Here is a 20,295-nt window from a genome sequence, read left to right as displayed (position 1 = left end):
AAACCCCTGACTCTGGCCTACAAAGCAAAGACTAGACCAGCCAGCCCCTCCGTACTTGATGGTAATGGTCAAAAGAGCCTGATCTGCACCAAGAGCCCTTCCAGCTTCAAGTACGGCCCGGCTCGACCCGCCATCCTTTAAGATCCACTGAAGACGAGCGTCCAGACTTTTTTCTGTCCTGCACCGAAGTGGTGGAACGAGCTTCCCCTGGGTGTCCGATCGGCTTCAACGCTAAACCCAGACTGAAGACATCACACCTCTCACTGGGCACTTTATTAGAAACACCTGCACACATGAATACTCATTCATGCAATTGTCTAATCATTCAATCGTGTGGTAACCGTGCATGTCATGACATCATGTAGGTCTAGATGCGGGGGAACTGCCTGATTTTGCTCAGCATGATCGCTGGTTGGAGCTGACAGAAAGGCTACAGTAACTCAGATAACCACTTTGTACAATTGTGTGGAGCAGTTCAGCACCTCAGAATGCACTACACCACCTTCAACCGTGAGGAGGATGAGCTACAGCAGCAGAAGACCATGTTGGGTTCTTCTTCCTCTGTCAGCCAAGAACAGAAAGCTGAGGCTGCAGTGGGTTTAGCACACGCCCCCCAACACTACACAGTTGAGGGATCATCTCACAGATGGTAGGAGCAGAATGTGGTGCCAAATACATGACTGCATACCCCCAATCTGCCTTGTGTGAAAAGTGGTGGAGGTGGTGTCATGGTGTGGTGTCAGGCAGCACTTGACTATGTGAGTATCACTGCTGATCATGTGCATCCCTTCATGACCACCATCTCCTAATGGCCACTTCCAGCACGGTGATCTTCATGAAGCTGATAAGGAGTTCAGTGTTCCTCAATGGTGGCTCCTCTCATCACCAGATCTAGATCCAGTAGAGCAGCTTTGGGACGTGGTGGGACGTGGTGGGACGAGGCATTCTCAGCATGGAGGTGCAGGAGGAAGCAACATGCTGAACTGAGAGTCTCAGTTTTTCAGAGTCAGCTGAGATCCTCAACAGTAAAACTGCAGCGGTTTCAGTGCTGTTCCACTTACTGGGGTGTGGACGGAGCGGACTGCTCTGAACACAGTGGTGGGGTTTGGAGTGGAGACAGAAAGATCACTAATGTATGGAAGGGAACAGAACACAAACGAGAGCAGAGCACAATTTCATGCCATTTATAAACATTCAGGTGCTGGTTATAATTACAGTTATAGATTAATATCGTACAGTTATGCTTTCGTCAGACAGCAGATCTACTGTTAGAACCACAGCATATAACCACAGAACTGCAGAAGCAGCGTTTCTATCAAAATCTGCAACTGATTAAAAAAGAAACTGCTCAGCAGCTTTGTGTGTGTGTGTGTGTGTGTGTGTGTGTGTGTATGAAGAACAGATCATAATGCTGTAGAATAGAAGAAGATCTAAAAACAAATCTGCCACAAGGGGTTCTTTAAGCCGTACCATAGAAGAACCACTTTAGGTTCCATAAATAACCAAAAGATCCATGAGGCTGGAGAACCTTTACACTGGAAAAGAACCATTACAGACCTCCTGAAAGGGTTCTTCACACCTGCACATCATCTTTACACCCTTACCATGCTGTAGAAGAACCACCTCTGATTCTATAAGGAACCCAAAGAGAAAACGTTTAAGTCTGGTTCTAGAAAGGAGCCTCAAAAAGAACCATATTTGGTTCCAGCTTGTCTAGTCCCTGTAGAGAAGCACTGCCAGTAGAATAGGACTCTCTGGAGCAGATAAATAAACATGAGCCTATTGGCACCATGCTGCCTAATGCCAGGCGTGGGCTAGTAGAGGGGTGTAAAGCCCCCCAGCAGGATTGAGCTGTGGAGCAGTGGAAGAACTGTGTTCTCGGAAATGATGGAGGTGGAGCTCCATCCAGTACTTTTGGGATGAGTTGGGGATGATGAGGTGGGGTGGTGATCATCATCCAACATCCTGGCCTGGATACACTCTTTTTTTTAATACGCTTGATTTCAGAAGAAATAATAAATAATGCTCGTGTCCCAATACTTTTGTCACTTTTTCTGGAACCAAAAATGGTTCTTCTGTGAAATTGCTCAAAGAACCCTTTGTATTTTTAGGAGTGTGTGCCAAGCATGTGGAGTCGCGCACACACACACACACACACACACACACACACACACACACACACACACACACACACACACACACACACAGCCTGTGTGCAGTGTTGTATTTCATAACCATAGAAATGACATCACCCTCTACAGTTATGGCTGAGCTGTCTCGTGGTGCCCTCTGCTGGTTAACTGGTGGTGCTGCAACAGCCAATGTTGTACTGAAAGTCGGCCTGAGTAAACAAAAATGGCTTTACGACTGTACCCTTTTTTTGCCTCCTAAAAAAAGCCCAAAGCACAGTACACTCGCAGCTTTCTGCGTCTCTTCTTTGATTGACAGTTTGATTGTTCGTCCTCGGCACTACAGCAGAGCTTACAGCTGATCGGACTCTTCGCATTTGGCAAACCTGCGGCGCTCACGTCACACAGGCGCAAGCTGGCAGGCCACAATTTTGTCACAATTTCTTGCATATGATTTTCCTCCAGGCGCCTCAGTGCACCTCAACCAATCCTGGTTCAGGAACAGACGTGGGAAACCAGACAGGTTTACTCATCCTTCATTTACTTGCTGAAACTGACTTGCTTAACCAAACAGAGAATAGAATAAATAAAGAACATCGCGATGAGAAGGTCTGGAACGTCTAAAGTCTGGCCCAGTCTCTCTTAACGCACATGTACATTACGGGACGTCTCGCTTCCACCCGTCCGTTTTCTTCACAGTGCCCTTTTTTTTTTAACGTTCCGAGCGTACTCGCTAATCATGATCGGTATCAAATACATTCCACAACATACAGTTGATATATTGTCAGGCATACAGTCGTTCCCTCACACACACACACACACACAGTGACAACGACGAAGGACAGAAGTTGGACCTTAAGTGTGGTAAAGAAATTACAGAGACATTCAGAAAGCTAGGTGGGGAACAGAACCGAACAGAACAGGCCTTGAGAGACAGCCAAACTACACACGGTATATTTCATATCACCACTAGAATTCGCTGCTTTTTTCGCTGCGGAAGAGAAGAGGAGATTACAAGAAGCCATCACTATTCAGCCATGCTGGCCACAATGGACGAGAACACTCAGCCAAGAGAACCGATAAAAGGACAAGGACGGTAATAATATTCCAAGGTAAATAAAGTAAGTAAACCTTCAGAGACGTAGAATAAATGTATCTCGGATAGTAATCATAGTTAAGGTGGAGTAGATGCAGGAGACATTCTGGGAATTGGGGGGGGGGGGGAGAAAGACCGGGGTCCCAAAAAAAAAAAAAAAAAATAAAGAAATAAATGGTATGATCTGTCTACGGGTCAGGACAATCAATCAGCTTAATGTACGGGACTGGTGACCGCTCAAATAGCCCCCTATTAGTGCACCCGATGCAGCACTGGACTAGATATTGAAGAAAAAGGGGGTGGCGTAGCCCAGGTGTGTGTGTGTGTGTGTGTGTGTGTGTGTGTGTGTGTGTATATACAGAAGAAGCCCAGCTCTCTGTGAGCCAGTGTGAAGCTCAGTCCTGGTCCTACTCATTCAGGTCGTCCTACACGACCATCTTTCATAGGAGACCCCCTATGGGATGCTGTTCAAGTGCACCGCCCTTGCGAGGGAATGTGACGAGCCCTGCTGCTATGGAATTAGCATTGGAGGAGGATGGACAGGTGGTGTGATTTGTGTAAAGAATAAGAAAAAACAAACAATAAAACAAACAAACAAACAAGTGCAAAGAATGACCTGCAGAAGATCATCTATCAACCATCACAACACAGACTTGTTCTGTACATGCAGGGAAGCTGAGAGGTGCACGGTCTGGATGGCCCCTGCATGGCGGTAAAGATGGGGATGCTAACAGTCGTTTTAAAGGTATCAAGCCGAGGTTTGGTCCCAGGACTGGGGCGATTGGAGAGGGAGTGGATCCTCAGAGCGGACGGCAGAACGAGGGATGGGTTCCAAGTGTCCCTTCTCTCACCTCTCTCGCACCCAGTCACAGTTCATCCCACCTTTCTCAGATGAACACGAACATCCTTCAACGTCTCAAACGCTTTCCTCTGCCCCCCCCCCAATACGTCACCACCCAGGACTCTGGAGATCGTTCACCAGCTGGCCAATCACAGTCACAGAGTCCGGCTGTGCCACTGTGTCCTGCAGGAGGGCGCACACAGGAAAGAGAATGACCTCGCTTCTTCTCCAGCACGAAGAGCTTCCAGTACAGAGCGGGAAGGGGGTGTCACTTTTTGACGGCCTGCCGGTAGCTGTGTCTCTGGCCTTGTCCGCGGGCGCAGCTTGCTCCGGTGCCGTTCCCCGTGGCCGGAGGGTCCCTTGCCGTGCTGGGACCGTCTCTGGTGCTGCAGGTCAGGCTGCTCTCCTGCAGGGTCGGGCTGGACTGAGCCCTCTGCAGAGAACCCTCCTCCAGCAGCATGGCCTCGAACACAGACAGATTGTCGTCTCCGCAGCGCTGCTTGGCTCTCAGCAGCATGCTGTAGGTCTCGTACCGCGTTTTCTGAGACACAGAGCAACACGGAAAAGGTCAGGAAGACACTCACTGTCAATCATTGTCCATCCTATCAGCTCCACTGACCGTATCTGAGCACCATCTAGTTCTGTAATTCCAGGCTGTGTCCATCTGTTTCTCTGCAGACTCTGTTAGTTAGCCTCCATTCACCCTGTTTGTTCTTCAGTGGTCAGGACCCCACAGGGCTGACCACCACAGAGCAGGTAAGTAGTATTTGGGTGGTGGGTCATTCATTCTCAGCACTGCAGTGACACTGACTGACATGGTGGTGGCGAGTGTGTGTGTTAGTAGTGTGTGTTATGCTGGAGTGCTTAAACACTGTCTGTCCACTCACTGGCCACTCCTACCTAGTCGGTCCAGCTTGTAGATGTAAGGTCAGAGACTGAAGCTCTGTATCTGCTGCTGCACAGTTTGCGTTGGTCCAGTCCTCCAGTCCACAGGACGCTGCTGTTGGTTGGATGTTTCTGGTTGGTGGACTGTTCTCGGTCCAGCAGTGACACTGAGGTGTTTAAGCACTCCAGCAGCACTGCTGCATCTGATCCACTCGTACCACCAGCAGCTCAACACACACTACTAACACACACACTCCCCACCACCATGTCAGTCAGTGTCACTGTAGTGCTGAGAATGAATGACCCACCACCCAGATACTACAGTCTGCTCTGTGGTGGTCAGTCCTGTGGGGTCCTGGCCATTGAAGAGCAAACAAGGTCAAAGGAGGCTGACTAACAAAGTCTGCAGAGAAACAGATGGAAACAGCCTGGAATTATAGAACTACACAGTGCTCCTATATGGTGTAGAAACTCATGTTATGGCTGATTGGTGAATAAATAAAAACGTAAATCTGCTTATCTGCTCAGTAAAACTCTGATATTAGAATAAACACTAATAATAACACTCCTACAGAAGGTGTTGGTGGTTCTCCATCACTGTGTTCATCATTAGAACATCTCCAAAGTTCTCCTCTCTCATGGAGTCTAGTATTATTTAGAGTTCTGCTCAGATCAACACCTGGTTTGGTGGTAAATCAGGGCTTAATGATGGTAAATCAGGTGAGCTGCTGCTGCTGCTGCTGCTGATGGAGTTGAACACATCCTCCACGCTGTGCTGGCTGGACTGGGGGGCGTCCAGGAGAAACCTGGAGGAACCAAGCTCTGTTCTTCAGACTAGCTCACTGACAAGAACTCACTACTTTCTCTCTTCAGAATGAGAAGCTTTTCTTACTACGTTTCCCCCTCCTTCCACTATCCCACTCACCTCGAACTCTAGATACTCCTCCCTTAGCCGGTACTCCTCCAGCTCACGGCCCTTAACCTTCCGGTCTGGTGGGTACGAGCGGAGCTCAGCCAGCTCTGTGGAGGTGGCATGGAAACGAGCCTCATGAGCTTGTACCTGCTCCTCCTACACAGACACACACACACACAGAGTTAAGTGATTTCACACCAATGTTAGAACACACACACAGAGCTATTGGCTGCAGAACACACACTTGAGAATTGCAGAAGCCAGGTGACAAAAGCATGCAGCTTTTCCATTTAAATCATGTGACCTGTGAGAGCTTGGAGGTGGAGCCTGGCAGCAGCGGGCGGCTGAATTTCTTCTGTGAGCCGATGGCAGCTGGCAGGGGCGGGGCAGAGAACATGGCAGCAACTGAGTTGATGCGAGTGATCCAAGACTGCATTTGTTCTGCGTTCCTGCACACACACACACACACACACACACACACACACACACACACACACACACACACACACACACACACAAAGCAATAAACAAAAGGCCTTATTAGCACATAATTAATTAAGCTTTGAGTTCGGTAAACAGGCGTCACTGTTAGCTCTACTAGGGCCCATTTAAAGCCTCCTGAGTTTATCCTGGTATGGCTGAATAATGAGGGTTCAGTAGATGGAGGTGAGAACCCATGCACCTCCAACACTGCTGTTCCTCCTATGGAAGAACATCCAGGAGAACCGAAACGAAGCTGGAGAACAGGCCAATTCTAAATCCTCAAAACTGTTACATCACAGTCCTGACTCGTTATGTTTACCACCCCCACCCCCCACCCCCCCAAAACTGACGAACTCTCTGGTGTTGATACTGGAGAGCAGCTCATTGCCTCCAGACTCTGCTAGCTATGGGAATGCTACAGGATGCTACAGGAACCAGGCCTTGTGACCTCGTGAAAAGCTAGGAAGGCAACTGGGGATTTCTAGGCTAGGCTAAAAGCTAACACTAGCCGACACTAGCTTTTGTCATTTCATCATTGCTCCATCGTCCACTCAGCTGAGCCAAACTGGAGCTTAACCCACATCAGATGGGAAAGTATGTGAGTGGGGGCAAGGCTAAAAGTCTTCAGCTTGCGCAGAGAGGACACAGAGAGAGGACAGCAGCACTATCCAGTGTCTGTTACAGTATTACTAATTAAAATAGGCTAGGCTAGCCTGTGAGCCGTCACGGTCTCTTTTCTCACAGAGCTCTTTTCTATGAGCCCTCCGTAAAAGGAAAAGGTGTCTGAGGTGAAATAACAGGGTGGTAAACAGGTTATTGGTGGTATTGGTGGTAAAATGAGTCAAAATAAATATTCTAAAATTAATTTTATTAGCTTAATTATTGCTTATAACAGCGTTGCTACAGGTTACGGACCACAGAGAATACATCATTAAGGTGTAAACACACATTCACCCCCCCACAACCAGATCCACACACAGATCTCTGGTCTTTCCATAAGAGCTGTAACTGGGACAGAACGGCAACTGGAGCAGAACAAGCTCTCCTGAGGGACTGGAACATGTGGGGACACATATGGATACACAAGCCCAGTAGAGAAGAAAAAAAAAAACCCAAACACATCACACAACCACCCACCCTTCCCTGCCCACACACACACACACACACACACACACACACGTGGTGGAGTGATGTAATGGGAGAGGAGTGTTGAGTGTGGCGTTATAGGGATGGATGGGCTCAACATTAACAGCATGTGTAAAAATGTGCATCTGTACTCCTTTACTACGCACTGGCTCTTCTGTAAGTTCATATGCATATTTTTAGTAAGTGGATGTAATGCCAGGGGTGTCTGTTAATACAATACGTGTAATACAATATACGGACAAAAGTAATGGGACACTTGTTATTTTTAAATAATTGTTTCTTTCTAAATCAGTGGCTGAATGCATTAATTAGAATGGGCGTCCACAAACATTTGGACACTGTAGTCTGAAAGACACTTTAAGCACATTAAACTGACATAAACTGAAGCAGAGCATCAACACAGCGACTCCTTCCTCCCCTGATAATCTCACAGACGTGTCTTCACCCTCCTGCTGACACCCTGCACAGACAGCGGTCCTCCCTGTAATCCTCTGGAGAGAGCCAACTGCTCTCCTTGACCTCCTTTCATCTATGATTGATGCTTCAAGCAAAGGCCGCTTCTCCTCATTTCTCGTTCTGGGGTCATTTTTTATACTGGCAAGCAAAAACCTTGTATCTACACGTGCGCCGTTTTCAACTTTTTGACATGATGTGAATATGGCAGTGGTTCTTTATAGTGTGTCAGAATTCCAAGATGAATGGACCAATAAAGACTAATGCATGCACACACTGTCTTAGTGAGTAAGTAAGTAAGTAAGTAAATAAATAAATAAATAAATAAATAAATAAATAAATGCTGTCTTGCAAAAACCTTGTATAACTACTTTTTGTCATTTCCCACTTTTTGACATAATATGACACTTGGAGGTTGTTCTTTACATTGTGTAAGAATTCCATCATGAACGGACCAATAGAAATGCTCCAAAATTACTTCATAGTTATAATTATTATAATAATAACAACTTCTATTAATAAGTTAAGGAAGTTTACTCCTCCTATTAAGTTGCCATTTTGAAGATGCAACGTTTTTGTGGGACATAAATAATATGAAAAGATATATATATATATACACACACACACACACACACACACACACACACACACACACACACACACACACAGGGCCTAATTTCACATTAACTACTACTAACCAGCCTGTACGAAAGGATACAAGCCCTTGAGGCTACAGCTAGAAGCATAATCAGTAGCCATAACCACTAAATATTTATGGGGAATCAGTTGCACTCCAAACCCAGTACCCTCAATTATCCCTTAGAGCCTCAAGTCCTTCTTGGGTGCATTCTGATACCTTCATAATTAAGCTCACAGTGAACAGCTGTATGTTTTCAGAATCTGCAGATGTTAGGAACTAGATGTTAGGAACATCTGCACCTCAAAGATGGAAAGATCCCTGAAGATCTCCTAAACCGTTGGAAACACACCATGTACAAATGCCTACAAGCCAGGGGGAAAGACTGGAGCCTTTCCAGGCACCAATGTGTTTGTATTAGAATAGGCATCAATGGTGCTTTTTATAATTGCCTATAGGGGGTGCTAGGAGCTGCAGGAAATCCAGGATTCAGGATTAGCCTGTTTGAAAATTGAGCCTTAATGTTGCCTATGTTCGTGTTGCCTACTGAAGGTTAGCCACAAGCTGTACAGAACCCATTCAGTGCTCTATTCAGGCAACGCCTCGGGAGCGTAATGCACTTTACCAAACCTCTGCAGGACAAACGACAGAACTTGGGTGATCATTCAAAGTAAGCCCAGTGTTTTACAGGCCACCAGACCGAAGAGAAGCCACAGGAAGACGGACTTACGGAGCCTGGAACAGGTAGACTCTCCAGTCGGCCGTGCGCAGATAGAACACATTGGGCCGCTTGTGGTAGTCAGTGGCTCTGATGGCCAGGGAGTGGTGGATGGACACTGCGTTCTTCAGATCTTCATCAGATAGCTGCTTGTCGGGCCTGTACTCACCCTGCAACACCAAGTAGTGAAACAGTTAATCAATCAATCATTTATCATTAAATCAACCCAAACCCATGAGTACAGTGCTGTGCAGAACGTTAACGGACCTACAGAACATTATTCTGGATCCTGCCTACTGTAGAAACTCCAGATCCTATTAGAAGAGGTGCAGGTAAACATAAATCAGCTCCAGCTACTTTTACGTGCTTCATAGGGGTTGCCCACCCTTTATTACCAACAACATTGTTTACATGGGGTTACATGGACTGCAAATATAATTTTTTTAATTGCTATTATTATTATTACTATAATTATAATTACTGCTTTTATTATTATTACTACTACTTTTATTATTATTACTATAACAATTACTATCTTTATTATTACTACTATTATCAATAATAATATATTATTATTATTACTATTATTATAATTATTATTACTATTATCATCATTAACCATTATTACTTGCACTTATTCTTACCATCTCTACTATGACTACTCAGTACACTAGAATAATACTAGAGTATTATTATTATTAGAGTACACTAGAATAATAATTAGAATCAAAAATACTTTATTGATCCCAGGAGGGAAGTAATTATAGTTGCAACAGTTGCCGTGTAACAATAAACACTTTTATAAAATAAATTTAAGAACAAAGAGAAAATAAATGCAAAATGTGCATGTATATAAATTATATGAATATTGGACAGTGGCATAGTGGTAATACCTGTGATAATAAATATGAGAAATTATTGCACACATTAAATTGACAGACAGTACTATAATTATTATTGCACATATGAACAGCATAATTACACAGATGAACCATAGTGTCACACACTGAGGGAGGAGCTATAGAGTTGAGATGGTCACGGGTTGGAATGACCTCCTGTGGCGCTCTGTGGTGCATTTCGGTGGAATGAGTCTTATGTGATGGTCTTATAGTGACTTTTTTTTAATAATTTATCATTTATAAGTTTGTTTTTATGTGCAGAAGAGGATGGGTTCTCCCTGTGAGTCCTGGAGGGAGCTCTTCCTCATCACTGTCACCTTGGCTTGCTGGCCTGCTCACCGGGGGCTATGTTGGGGTTTCATGCTTTGTTGACATTTTGTCTCATTGTTGGATTTCTGTAAAGCAGCTCTGCAACATCATCAGTTGTAAAAAGTGCCATATAAATAATTCTGCCTGGACTAAAAAGTGACTGAAAAACTGGCCAAATTTATATAGTTATTAGCAAGCACCTATACCAAGTCAAAATACTAAATAAATAAATAAATTAATTAATTAATAAACAAAACATATCCAGCTCTAGAGGTACGTACAGTGCTGTGAAATAGTATTTGCCCCTTTATAGTTTTTTCTATGTTTCTATTTGTCAAATTTACATTTCACATCAATCCAGTATTTTTAATATAAGATACAGACATGAGAAAAAAATGTGGCTTTTAACCGATCATTTCATTTATTAAAAATAAAGGTTTATTCAAAACCAATATCCCAACCAATAAACCCGAATAACTGATTGTGCCACAGATCTGTTGAATCTAATCCTATACACCCAATTCTTTCATTCTGGTTAACTGTTGTGTTTATCTTACACACTACATGTCCAAATATTTGTGGACACCCCTTCTAATGAATGCATTCAGCTACTTTAAGTTGCACTCAGTGCTGCTGACACAGATGTGCAAATGCACACACACTCACACACAGCTTGTCTAGCCCCTGTAGAGAAGTACTGCCAATAGAATAGGACTCTCTGGAGCAGATAAATAAACAGGAAGCTATTGGCACCATGCTGTTCAATGCCAGGCGTGGGCTAATAGAGGGTATAGTATAAAGCCCCCCAGCAGCATTGAGCTGTGGAGCAGTGGGATGGTGTGTTCTCTGGAACGATGGATAGATGGTGCTTTATTCAGTATTTGGGGGATGAGTTGGAGAGTTGGGTGCAGGTGGGTGCGGTGGTGATCATCCAACATCCTGACCTCACTACTGCAGTGCTTCTTCAAAATCTAGTAGAAAGCCTTTTTCTCTGGTCAGTAGAGACAGTTACTCCAACAGAAGCAGGATCGACTCTTTAATACCCTTGATTTCAGAAGACACAGTGAATGAGCAGGTGTCCACATACTTTTGACAGCACTGTGGTGGTATTGATAATGTGGTAAGTCGATGTGCTCATGCTAGGTTTTACTGATTCACTGATTCACTTTCACGTCCATAATGATTCACTTCATAAACGCTGCGCGACATTTACTGAACGTCCAGGCCGAGGCGATAATTACCGAGCTGCAAAATGCCAGCGGCAATTGTTTCAAATATCAGCAGCGTCACCTGGAACACAGGTTGCTTTCCTTTCACATTAAAAGAGGCAAGAACTTTAAAAGCACAGCTGCTGAAGCAGAGGTCTCTGAAACGGCCACTGTTCCAAGTGCAGCAATTAGGAAAATGTACTTTTATAAATATAAGACTATTAACTGGAACATTTATTGGCCTTTTCAGCCGACACGCTGTCCTCTGCTGGCGTTTAACCGAGCCGAGCAGCTGTTTGACCAAGGGGACCTTCCTGTACGGGACCACCACTTCCTTTTAAAAGGAGCACAGTTAGCAGATCCCGTGCAGTCATCTGGCACAAGCCTCCACACCGCAGGCTTCAGGCCAGCTGGAGCGCAGGACCTTTTGGCTTCTGCCCAGCGCTCGGGATTAGCCAACTGATTCAGGAACAGAAATAGACCTTGCACGCAGGCTTGCCGGGTCAGCCAGCTAGAGTGATGGTGGTCTGCTTGTCTGAGGTGGTGTCAGGCGAACAGGAGGGCTCTTGTGAGGTTCTCCACAGTGCTCTTGAGGTGGGTTTGCCCTGTGTAAAAGCTTAAAACTGCTGAATTCACAATCACCTTATTTGGTGTTACTCTGATTCTAATGATGAGTCCCAAGGCAATGCCAGATCTAGCAGCATGGTGGTGCTGTGGAGCACATGTAGAACAGATAGCGTGTGGGCTGTTGCTGTCGCAGTGGAAAAATATCAATCCAGGCATAATTCTGAGAGGAACAGAAATTGAATGTGTAATTTCTTAAATACTGCAAACCCGAATGGAGCATTTCTATTGGCCCATCAATCATGACAATATTTTTAAGTAAAGTGGCAAAAACATGACATCACTTATACACCATGTATCTTCATTGGTGCCACTTTAAACAGTCCCAATACTTTTGTCAAGAGAACACACAAGAATTGCACCCATTTAATAGGTTCATGTTTATTTGCTCCAGAGGGTCCTATTATATTGTCAGTACTTCTCAGCAGGGACTAGTGTCAGCAATGGATGCAGCTTAAAGTAGCTGAATGCATTCATAAGAAATGGGTGTCCACAAACATACTGTTTATACAGTGCGCAGTAGTCAGATTCATATATGGACAAAAGTATTGGGACACCTTCTCATTCATATGTGTACATCTGTTGACGTATGTATGTCGTTGCGATCATACAAAAACCTTGTGTTCCCATGTTTGCCACTTTATAGTCCCAAAAATGTATATGGACAAAAGTATTTGGACACCTTGCATCTCCGTTTTTGCCACTTTATATAGTCCCATTACACTAATATATATATATACATACACACACACACACACACACACACACACACACAATATTTTGTCTTGGAGTCCGGTCAGCTTTCCTGTGGTCTGTGCATAAAGACAGGCCCCCTGATGGGAGACAGGGAGGAGAGTGGGTGAAGTTGAACTGAAAAGTGGGGGTATATAAGGGGCTTGAGGGCCAGTAGGATTGTTTGGGGCGTGGTCCTTGTCCCAAAATTGAGTCATGTCATGAGTAACTGTCTCTACTGTCCAGGGAAGGCTTTATCTAAATCTAGATGGGTACCATCTAAAGGAGCTGAATGCATCCATTAGAAAGGGGTGTCCACAAACATGTATATATGGAAGACTATAGCCCACTGTTACGAATGCAGCTAGAGTGAATTTACAACCTCTAGGGGGCGCACTAGTCAGATTCAGAGCAGGCTTATTGCTGCACAACTCAAAAAATGTGTTTACTTGCTCTGTAAAAAAGCAAAAAGCATGAAGACTGAGGTTTGCCCCTCTCGGAACAACAACAAGAGGCAGAGAAAGATGAGGTGATGAGACAGAGATGAAGGAACAGGTTTTTCTATGTCATGGTAACCCATCCTCACCTTCTGGAGATAGAGAATCAGACCCTTCAGGACAGCATAGAACGTCTTCCAGCCTCGCTTCCCTCGAGGAGCTGTAATTCACAAGACAATGACAACTTGTTAATTTATTACCCAGGCAGTGAAGGCAACACAGTCTGATGTGCTACTTGAATCAAGTGTAAAGCCGCCAGGGAGCAGTTTAAACTGCTCTACTCTCTCGGTTCTTCTGCATTAAAGCAAATGTGCTTCGGTTCCCTGCCGTTTGCAAGATACTAAAGACAGGCTGGCCTGTGTAATGTGTGTATAATGGTGCATACAGCCTTCTAGAAGCTTTTTGGACACTCTACAGTTCACTCTTAATGATAAAGTGCTTCAGATGGATCTTTTGGAGGCAGAATCGTATATTTGAGAACCTTTAGAAGAAACTTTCAATTGGTAAAGAACCTTTACATCAAAGATCCTAACATGGTTACTAACCAAAAGTAGTTCTTCTGTGGCTTAGCTCGAGGAACCATGTGAAGCATGCTACTGAACTATGGAGCTTGGGTGGTGGAGCTGCAGGAGGAGAACCTCTCTCCAGAATTGCTGCTGTGTAACACTGCAGAACCCATAGAGTCATTAGTGTAAAACCCTGTAGCGTTACTCTACCACCTCAGCCCACATGCTGCTCCACCTTCAGATCAAGCTTGTGTACAGAAATGCATGTGTAGAGCCATCTGTCCATGTTTTTGTTTTTTTTAAAGATTGTTGGGTTGCTTTTCCATTACTGTTCACACCAGTCAGCCATAACATTAGGACCACTGACAGGTGAAGTGAAAAACACTGAGTATCTTCATCCACAGTGGCTTCATCTGTCAAGGGATGGATACATTAGGCAGTGAGTGAACCGTCAGGTTCCACCATCACAAGGTGTGGTGTTAAAAGCAGGAAAAATGGTCATGCATAAGAATCTGAGCCACTTTGACAAGAACCAGACTGTGATGTTCTAGACGACTGGGTCAGAACGGCAGGTTTTGTGGGGTTTCTCTGAAATGCTGTGATCAGCACCTACCAAAAGTGCTCCAAGACAGTACAACCGATGAATCGGTGGCAGGGTCATGGGCACCTGAAACCCACGGAACTAAGTCATCTTGGGCCGGGGGCAACGATATCAGGAATACACCCAGCCATTGTACTGATTAGTGACATTCACTGGTTCCCTCAGAGCGGATCCTTCAGAGCGGATCCCTCAGAGCGGATCCCTCAGAGCGAAGGGTCTAAATATAAAAAGGTCGGTACACCACAGATCAAACAAACTAACGGGAGATAAACGGGGGGAGGTCGGAGTCATTGTGTGGGGAGAGCTTCAGCAGTGGAGCCGATGGGCTTTAGGGGCGCTTTAAACAGTCCCAATAGTTTTGTCACACAGGCATGGTGCCAATAGGTTCACATTTATTTGTTCCAGAGGGTCCTATTCTATTGGCAGTACTTCTCTACGGGGACTAGACAAGGTGCGCGTTTGTGTGTGTGTGCGCTTTTGCACATCAGTGTCCGCAATATATATAAATGTATATGGACAAAAGTATTTGGACGCCTTGGAATATATATAAAATGTATAAAAGTATTGGGACTGTAAGTGTAAGTGTGTGTATACACACACACACACACAAACACATTTTGCACATTTTGGAGTCTGGTCAGCTTTCCTGTGGTCTTTCTAAAACTCAGGCGATATGGCTTTGTCCTGAATAGGCCAGAGTGAGCTGTATATGTACTCAATTTCCCAGATTCCTCTGCTAGCTCACGTAACCAATGTTGAGCCACCCTAAATCACAGCAGGTACAAGACAACAAGTCGTGTAGTGTAAAAGGTGCAAGCGATCTGACGATGACCCTGAGAAAATCGCGTGGTGTGTACATGGCATTAGTTGTAACACTCCGTTATATCTAACCTGCTGTGTGGATGCTGTGCTTGGCCTGGTTAGCTCTGGCTGTGTGTTGATTATATGCCTCAAAATAGTGCCATATCGCAGCCGCCAGGAGGCTGATTTAAATAACAGAGGTGTGATTTCTGTGACTTATACACTGTTACGACTCCCTGCTTGTAATATTTTCTACTGCTATTTTGCTTGTCCTGCACAGGCCTACATACCGAAGACTGAAGGAGATCTAACCTGTCCTAGAAAGCATGTTATACATGTCCTCCAGTGTGTTACTGTGTAGCAAGTCACACTGGTAAAGAGTTTTAATAATAAATAAGGGAAAATATTCAGTCATTTTAATGTCTAACGCACTGTCCCCTTCAAATATGCAGTATACATACTATATACATACACTATATGCACAAAAGTATTGGGACAGTTGCGTATTTATTGTTTTTTAAAAAAAAAGAGGGTATTAAAAAGGAGTTTATCTGCTTTTCTTGGAGTAACTGTCTCCAGATTTACTCAATTTTGGTGCACTGCTGTGAGGATTTGATGGCATTCAGCTACGAGAGCATTGGTAAGTTCAGGATGTTGGACGATTACCACTCGACCTTATCCCTAACTCATGCCACAAGTATTGGATGGAGCATCATTTACCATCATCATTTTAGAGAACACTGCTTCTTCCAATGCTGGGGTGGGTGGGGGTGCTTTATACCCCTCTAGCCCACGCCCAGCAGCATTAGGCAGCATGGTGCCGACAGGTTCTCTACAAGGACAAGCTGTACACGTGCTTTCGCACATCTGTGTCGGCAGTGGATGCAACTTAGAGTAGCTGGATGCATTCATTAGAAAGGGTGTCCACAAACATTTGGACATGTAGTGTATGTGGGAACAGTTTTCCGAACAGTTTTTTGTTCCTGAAGAAAGAACCTGAAGAACTCCCACATTATGTGCTCCTGAGCTCCCCCTACAGTAGAGACAAGGTGTAGTTCACTTTCACACCACTGCTGACAGACGGCTGTACACATGCATTTCTGGACAAGCTGAGAGCTCCAGAAGCTTGATCTGAAGGTGGAGCAGCATGTGGGCTGAGGCGGTAGAGTAACACTACAGGATTTTACACTAATATGACTGCTGTAAGTGTGAAGCTGATCTGGTGAGGGGTGAGGGGTGACGACTGAGGGGTGAGGGGTCAGTAATGTTGGGTACGCACTCCTTTTTCCGTCACAGTCGGCGTGGACTTTGCGCACCAGGAAGCCCGTCTTGTAGAGCAGAGCGCCGGATGGAGGAACCATTCCACTGCCCGTACGTTTCATCCCTCTCGAACTCGAGTCCTCCCGATGCTCTCCCAGCTCAGAGAACGACTTACGCAACTCCTCTTCATCACTGCAGAGAGAGAGAGAGAGAGAGAGAGAGAGAGAGATTTACAAAAAGGGAGAGAAGATAAAAGAGAGAGAAAAAGAAAGACAAAGAAGAGAGAAAAAGAAAAAGACAGAGAGAGAAGAGAGAAAGAAAAAGGGAGGGAGGAGAGAGAGAGTGTGTAAATGAGCAGAGCGAGAGAGAGAAAGAGTGGGAGGAAAAAGAAGAGGAGAAAGGAGAAAGGGAGTGAAGAAAAGATGAGAAAAAAAGATTAAGAAAAAGGGAGGTAAAGAGAAGGTAAAGAAGGGAGAAAGAAAAGGGGATAGAGTAGGAGAGAGAGAAGAAAAGAAAAAGAGCGAGAGAGAGAGAGAGAGAGAGAGAGAGAGAGAGAGAGAGAAGTAGGGAGGGAGAGAGAGAGAGAGTTATAAGAGTAAGAGAGTGAGAGAGGGGGGATGAAAAAGAAAGAGAGAGAGGGCAGAGAGAAAAGGGGAAGAGAGAGAGAGCAAAAGAAAGAAAGAGAGAGAGAGAGAGAGAGAGAGAGAGAGTGAGAGAGAGTTATAAGAGTAAGAGAGTGAGAGAGGGGGGATGAAAAAGAAAGAGAGAGGGGGGAAATATTGCTCTAACTGAAATCAGAAGAAACGACATCAGCTTAGACACAAAAACCCATTTCTGAGTAAATGAAGCCCTCGGGACGATCAATCAGGATAGAGTGGAATAATTACTAATGATGTATAAAAAGCCTCCCTGTTCTCCGTTCTCTGTTCTCCGTTCCCTGTTCTCCGTTCTCTGTTCTCCGTTCCCTGTTCTCCGTTCTGCTCTGGGTTCTGGGTTTCAGTGCAGCACCAGAATCCAGAACCATGTTCTGATCTGCTTCTGCTTTATATATATGTACACACACACACACACACACACACACAAGCAAAACCTCAAGAGTAATGGCAATCACTTCACCATAGAGAGAGCTTAAAGACTAGAGAGAGACTAAAGAAGACGACAAGAGAGAGACAGAGAGAGAGAGAGAGAGAGAGAGAGAGAGAGAGAGAGAGTGTGAGTGAGTGAGTGAGAGTGAGTGAGTGAGAGTGAGTGAGTGAGTGTGAGAGAGAGAGAGAGAGAGGCCGCGTGATGTCTCTTTGGGGAGAAGCTGCCAGCCCGAGTCTCTGCCACAGGACCAGCCTGGAGCCCACACCGCAACAGAGCCTCAAACAGCCCAAACCACGCCACTGTCCTTCCTCTCACCTCACTCAGCCTCCTCCTGAACACGGCCCATCAATTTCTCCACCACACACACACACACACACACACACACACACACACACACACACACACACACACACACACACAATCCAGTTAGGGAGGCCTGCAGAAGACAGCACAGACAATGGCAAAGCAAAACCTCTGGAGGTTTTTACGAACGTATCGAACACTGAGCTGCTTCACAGGAGGCCTTAAGCTCTCTCCAGTAAAGAGGTAGGAGCTCATCTCCTCCCCCAGACTTTTCAAAGTTACCAAAACATGAAGCCTGACCTGTTCTATTGCTTTATTTTACTACAGTGGAAACACATCCTCCAGTCACACTGTGGTGACCTCCATCTACACCTCATACAAAGGACATCTTGATCGTGAATCCACATTAAAATATAGTTAATATATCTAATATTTCACCATTTTTAGACTCATATATTAGCTTTATTTTTTTATATTACTAATTTTTACACCATTTTGAGTAATTATATGTAGCAGTTAAAATATAAATGGGATTTATAGGATGTCAATTCTTATGGTATATTCTTACATATATATTATACATACAGAATATATACTATATAGATTATAGTACACGTAAGTAATTACATATATATAAAACATATGGATCATTTATTATTATTATTATTATTATGTAGTCAGTCTCACTAAATCTGCATCTCAAAAATAGTTACTTTACCATAAAAAGAAGGTACAGAAGGTTTTTGTGATTTAGGACTCTTTTCTATTTATTTATTTTTTTAAATACACTAAAAAAAAAAGCTCAAATCAGGAAATGAGATTCTCACTTGATAAACGTGCTGGAAACAAGTAAAGATGTTTGGAAATAATTAAATAAGTCTCCTCAACCCCAAAATGGGAAATATTGGATGCTGCAGATGCTGCGAAAAAATCTTGTACCTACAAAATATTAACTTTACAGGAGAAGGAAAAAACCTTCTTAACTTTTAATGAAAGTCAATGGGAATAGATTTTATTCCAAGTCATTTTGGAGTGTTTCTATTGGTCTATTCATCATGGAATTGTGATACAATTCTAAAGAACTACTGCCAGATTTATATTATTACAGTAAAGGGTGTATATATATATATATATAAGATGTAAATTCTTATGGTATATTTGTATCACACACATACATATATATATACACACAAACCAAATATACATACATATATATATATATATATATTACTTATAATATTACATATATAATATTACTTATTATTACATACATAAAACACATATGGATCATATTACATACTGTCAGACTCACTCAAAAATAGTGACTTTACATAAGAAGGGCAGTGTTTGGTAGACTGTAGAGGTGTCAAGTAACTATCAAGTACAAATATTTCATTATCTTAGATATTATAGAAATGTTGGTTATCTAAACTTTACTAAAGTAATTACTTATTTTTCAGCGACTTTTTTTAATTCTACTCCTCACATTTTCACCCAATTATCTGACCTTTCTACTGCTTACATTTTAAAAACAGCCTCGTTCTCCTATTTCATCTCCCTTTGTTTTCATTCCGGCTCGTCATCAATAAAAACCCTCTCCAGATAAATCTCTCCATCCTGAAAGTGAGAGTCTGATCCTGATTGGATGAGAAGTATAAACAGACTCCATTCTGACTCCCTATTGGTTTATAAGCGATCCATTACACCTGCACACGTCCCGTCCCTCTCCAGAGAGCTCACAGCAGACGTCTGTAGTCTAGTATGAAGACTGTGTCCGTGGCAGAGACTCAAGAGAGCTGCAGTGAAACGTCCCGACTAAGCCCCACATTTACATTCCAATAAAGCTTATTGATCACATTTACACTCCAATAAAGCTTATTGATCACACGCCTCTGAAGTCTGACTTTCTGCAGCTTTACAAAACTTCTAGACAACGACTCCTCATATTTTCCTCCATGAAGCTCATGTTGATGCTCAGTAGAGCACAGAGACGCTCCTTTAATAGAGCTGATATTACTGAAATGCTTCATTTTCAATGGGCAGATCTGCAGCTGAAACAGGAGCCTAGTGCAGCCCAACATTTTTAACATCAACATTTTAATAGAACATTCTCCTCATTATGGCTTTTAGAGAAATGGGTTTTGGGGAGGGGGGGGGGGGGGTAGTGC

The 20,295-nt window shown here is 43.9% G+C and overlaps 1 protein-coding gene across 3 annotated transcripts in view; it reads right to left on the bottom strand.

The window, feature by feature from the left end:
- Positions 1-1,168: 1,168 nt before the first annotated feature.
- The window catches only part of LOC140543688 (PH and SEC7 domain-containing protein 1-like), a 96,051-nt gene continuing 76,924 nt past the window's right edge, over positions 1,169-20,295 (bottom strand). For all 3 annotated transcript variants that reach the window (XM_072666839.1, XM_072666838.1, XM_072666840.1), the window contains 6 exons: positions 16,758-16,930; positions 13,660-13,730; positions 9,314-9,471; positions 6,169-6,313; positions 5,877-6,020; positions 1,169-4,607 (listed from right to left, as the gene is read on the bottom strand). In XM_072666839.1, coding sequence (XP_072522940.1) covers positions 4,335-4,607; positions 5,877-6,020; positions 6,169-6,313; positions 9,314-9,471; positions 13,660-13,730; positions 16,758-16,930 — 964 coding nt within the window. In that variant the 3' untranslated portion in view covers positions 1,169-4,334. The remainder of the gene's footprint in view (positions 4,608-5,876; positions 6,021-6,168; positions 6,314-9,313; positions 9,472-13,659; positions 13,731-16,757; positions 16,931-20,295) is intronic.

This window comes from Salminus brasiliensis, chromosome 22, assembly GCF_030463535.1.
Source record: "Salminus brasiliensis chromosome 22, fSalBra1.hap2, whole genome shotgun sequence".
Classification (NCBI taxonomy): domain Eukaryota; kingdom Metazoa; phylum Chordata; class Actinopteri; order Characiformes; family Bryconidae; genus Salminus; species Salminus brasiliensis.
Note: the sequence above shows the minus strand (reverse complement) of the source record. Positions and strands in the feature narration are given on the sequence as shown.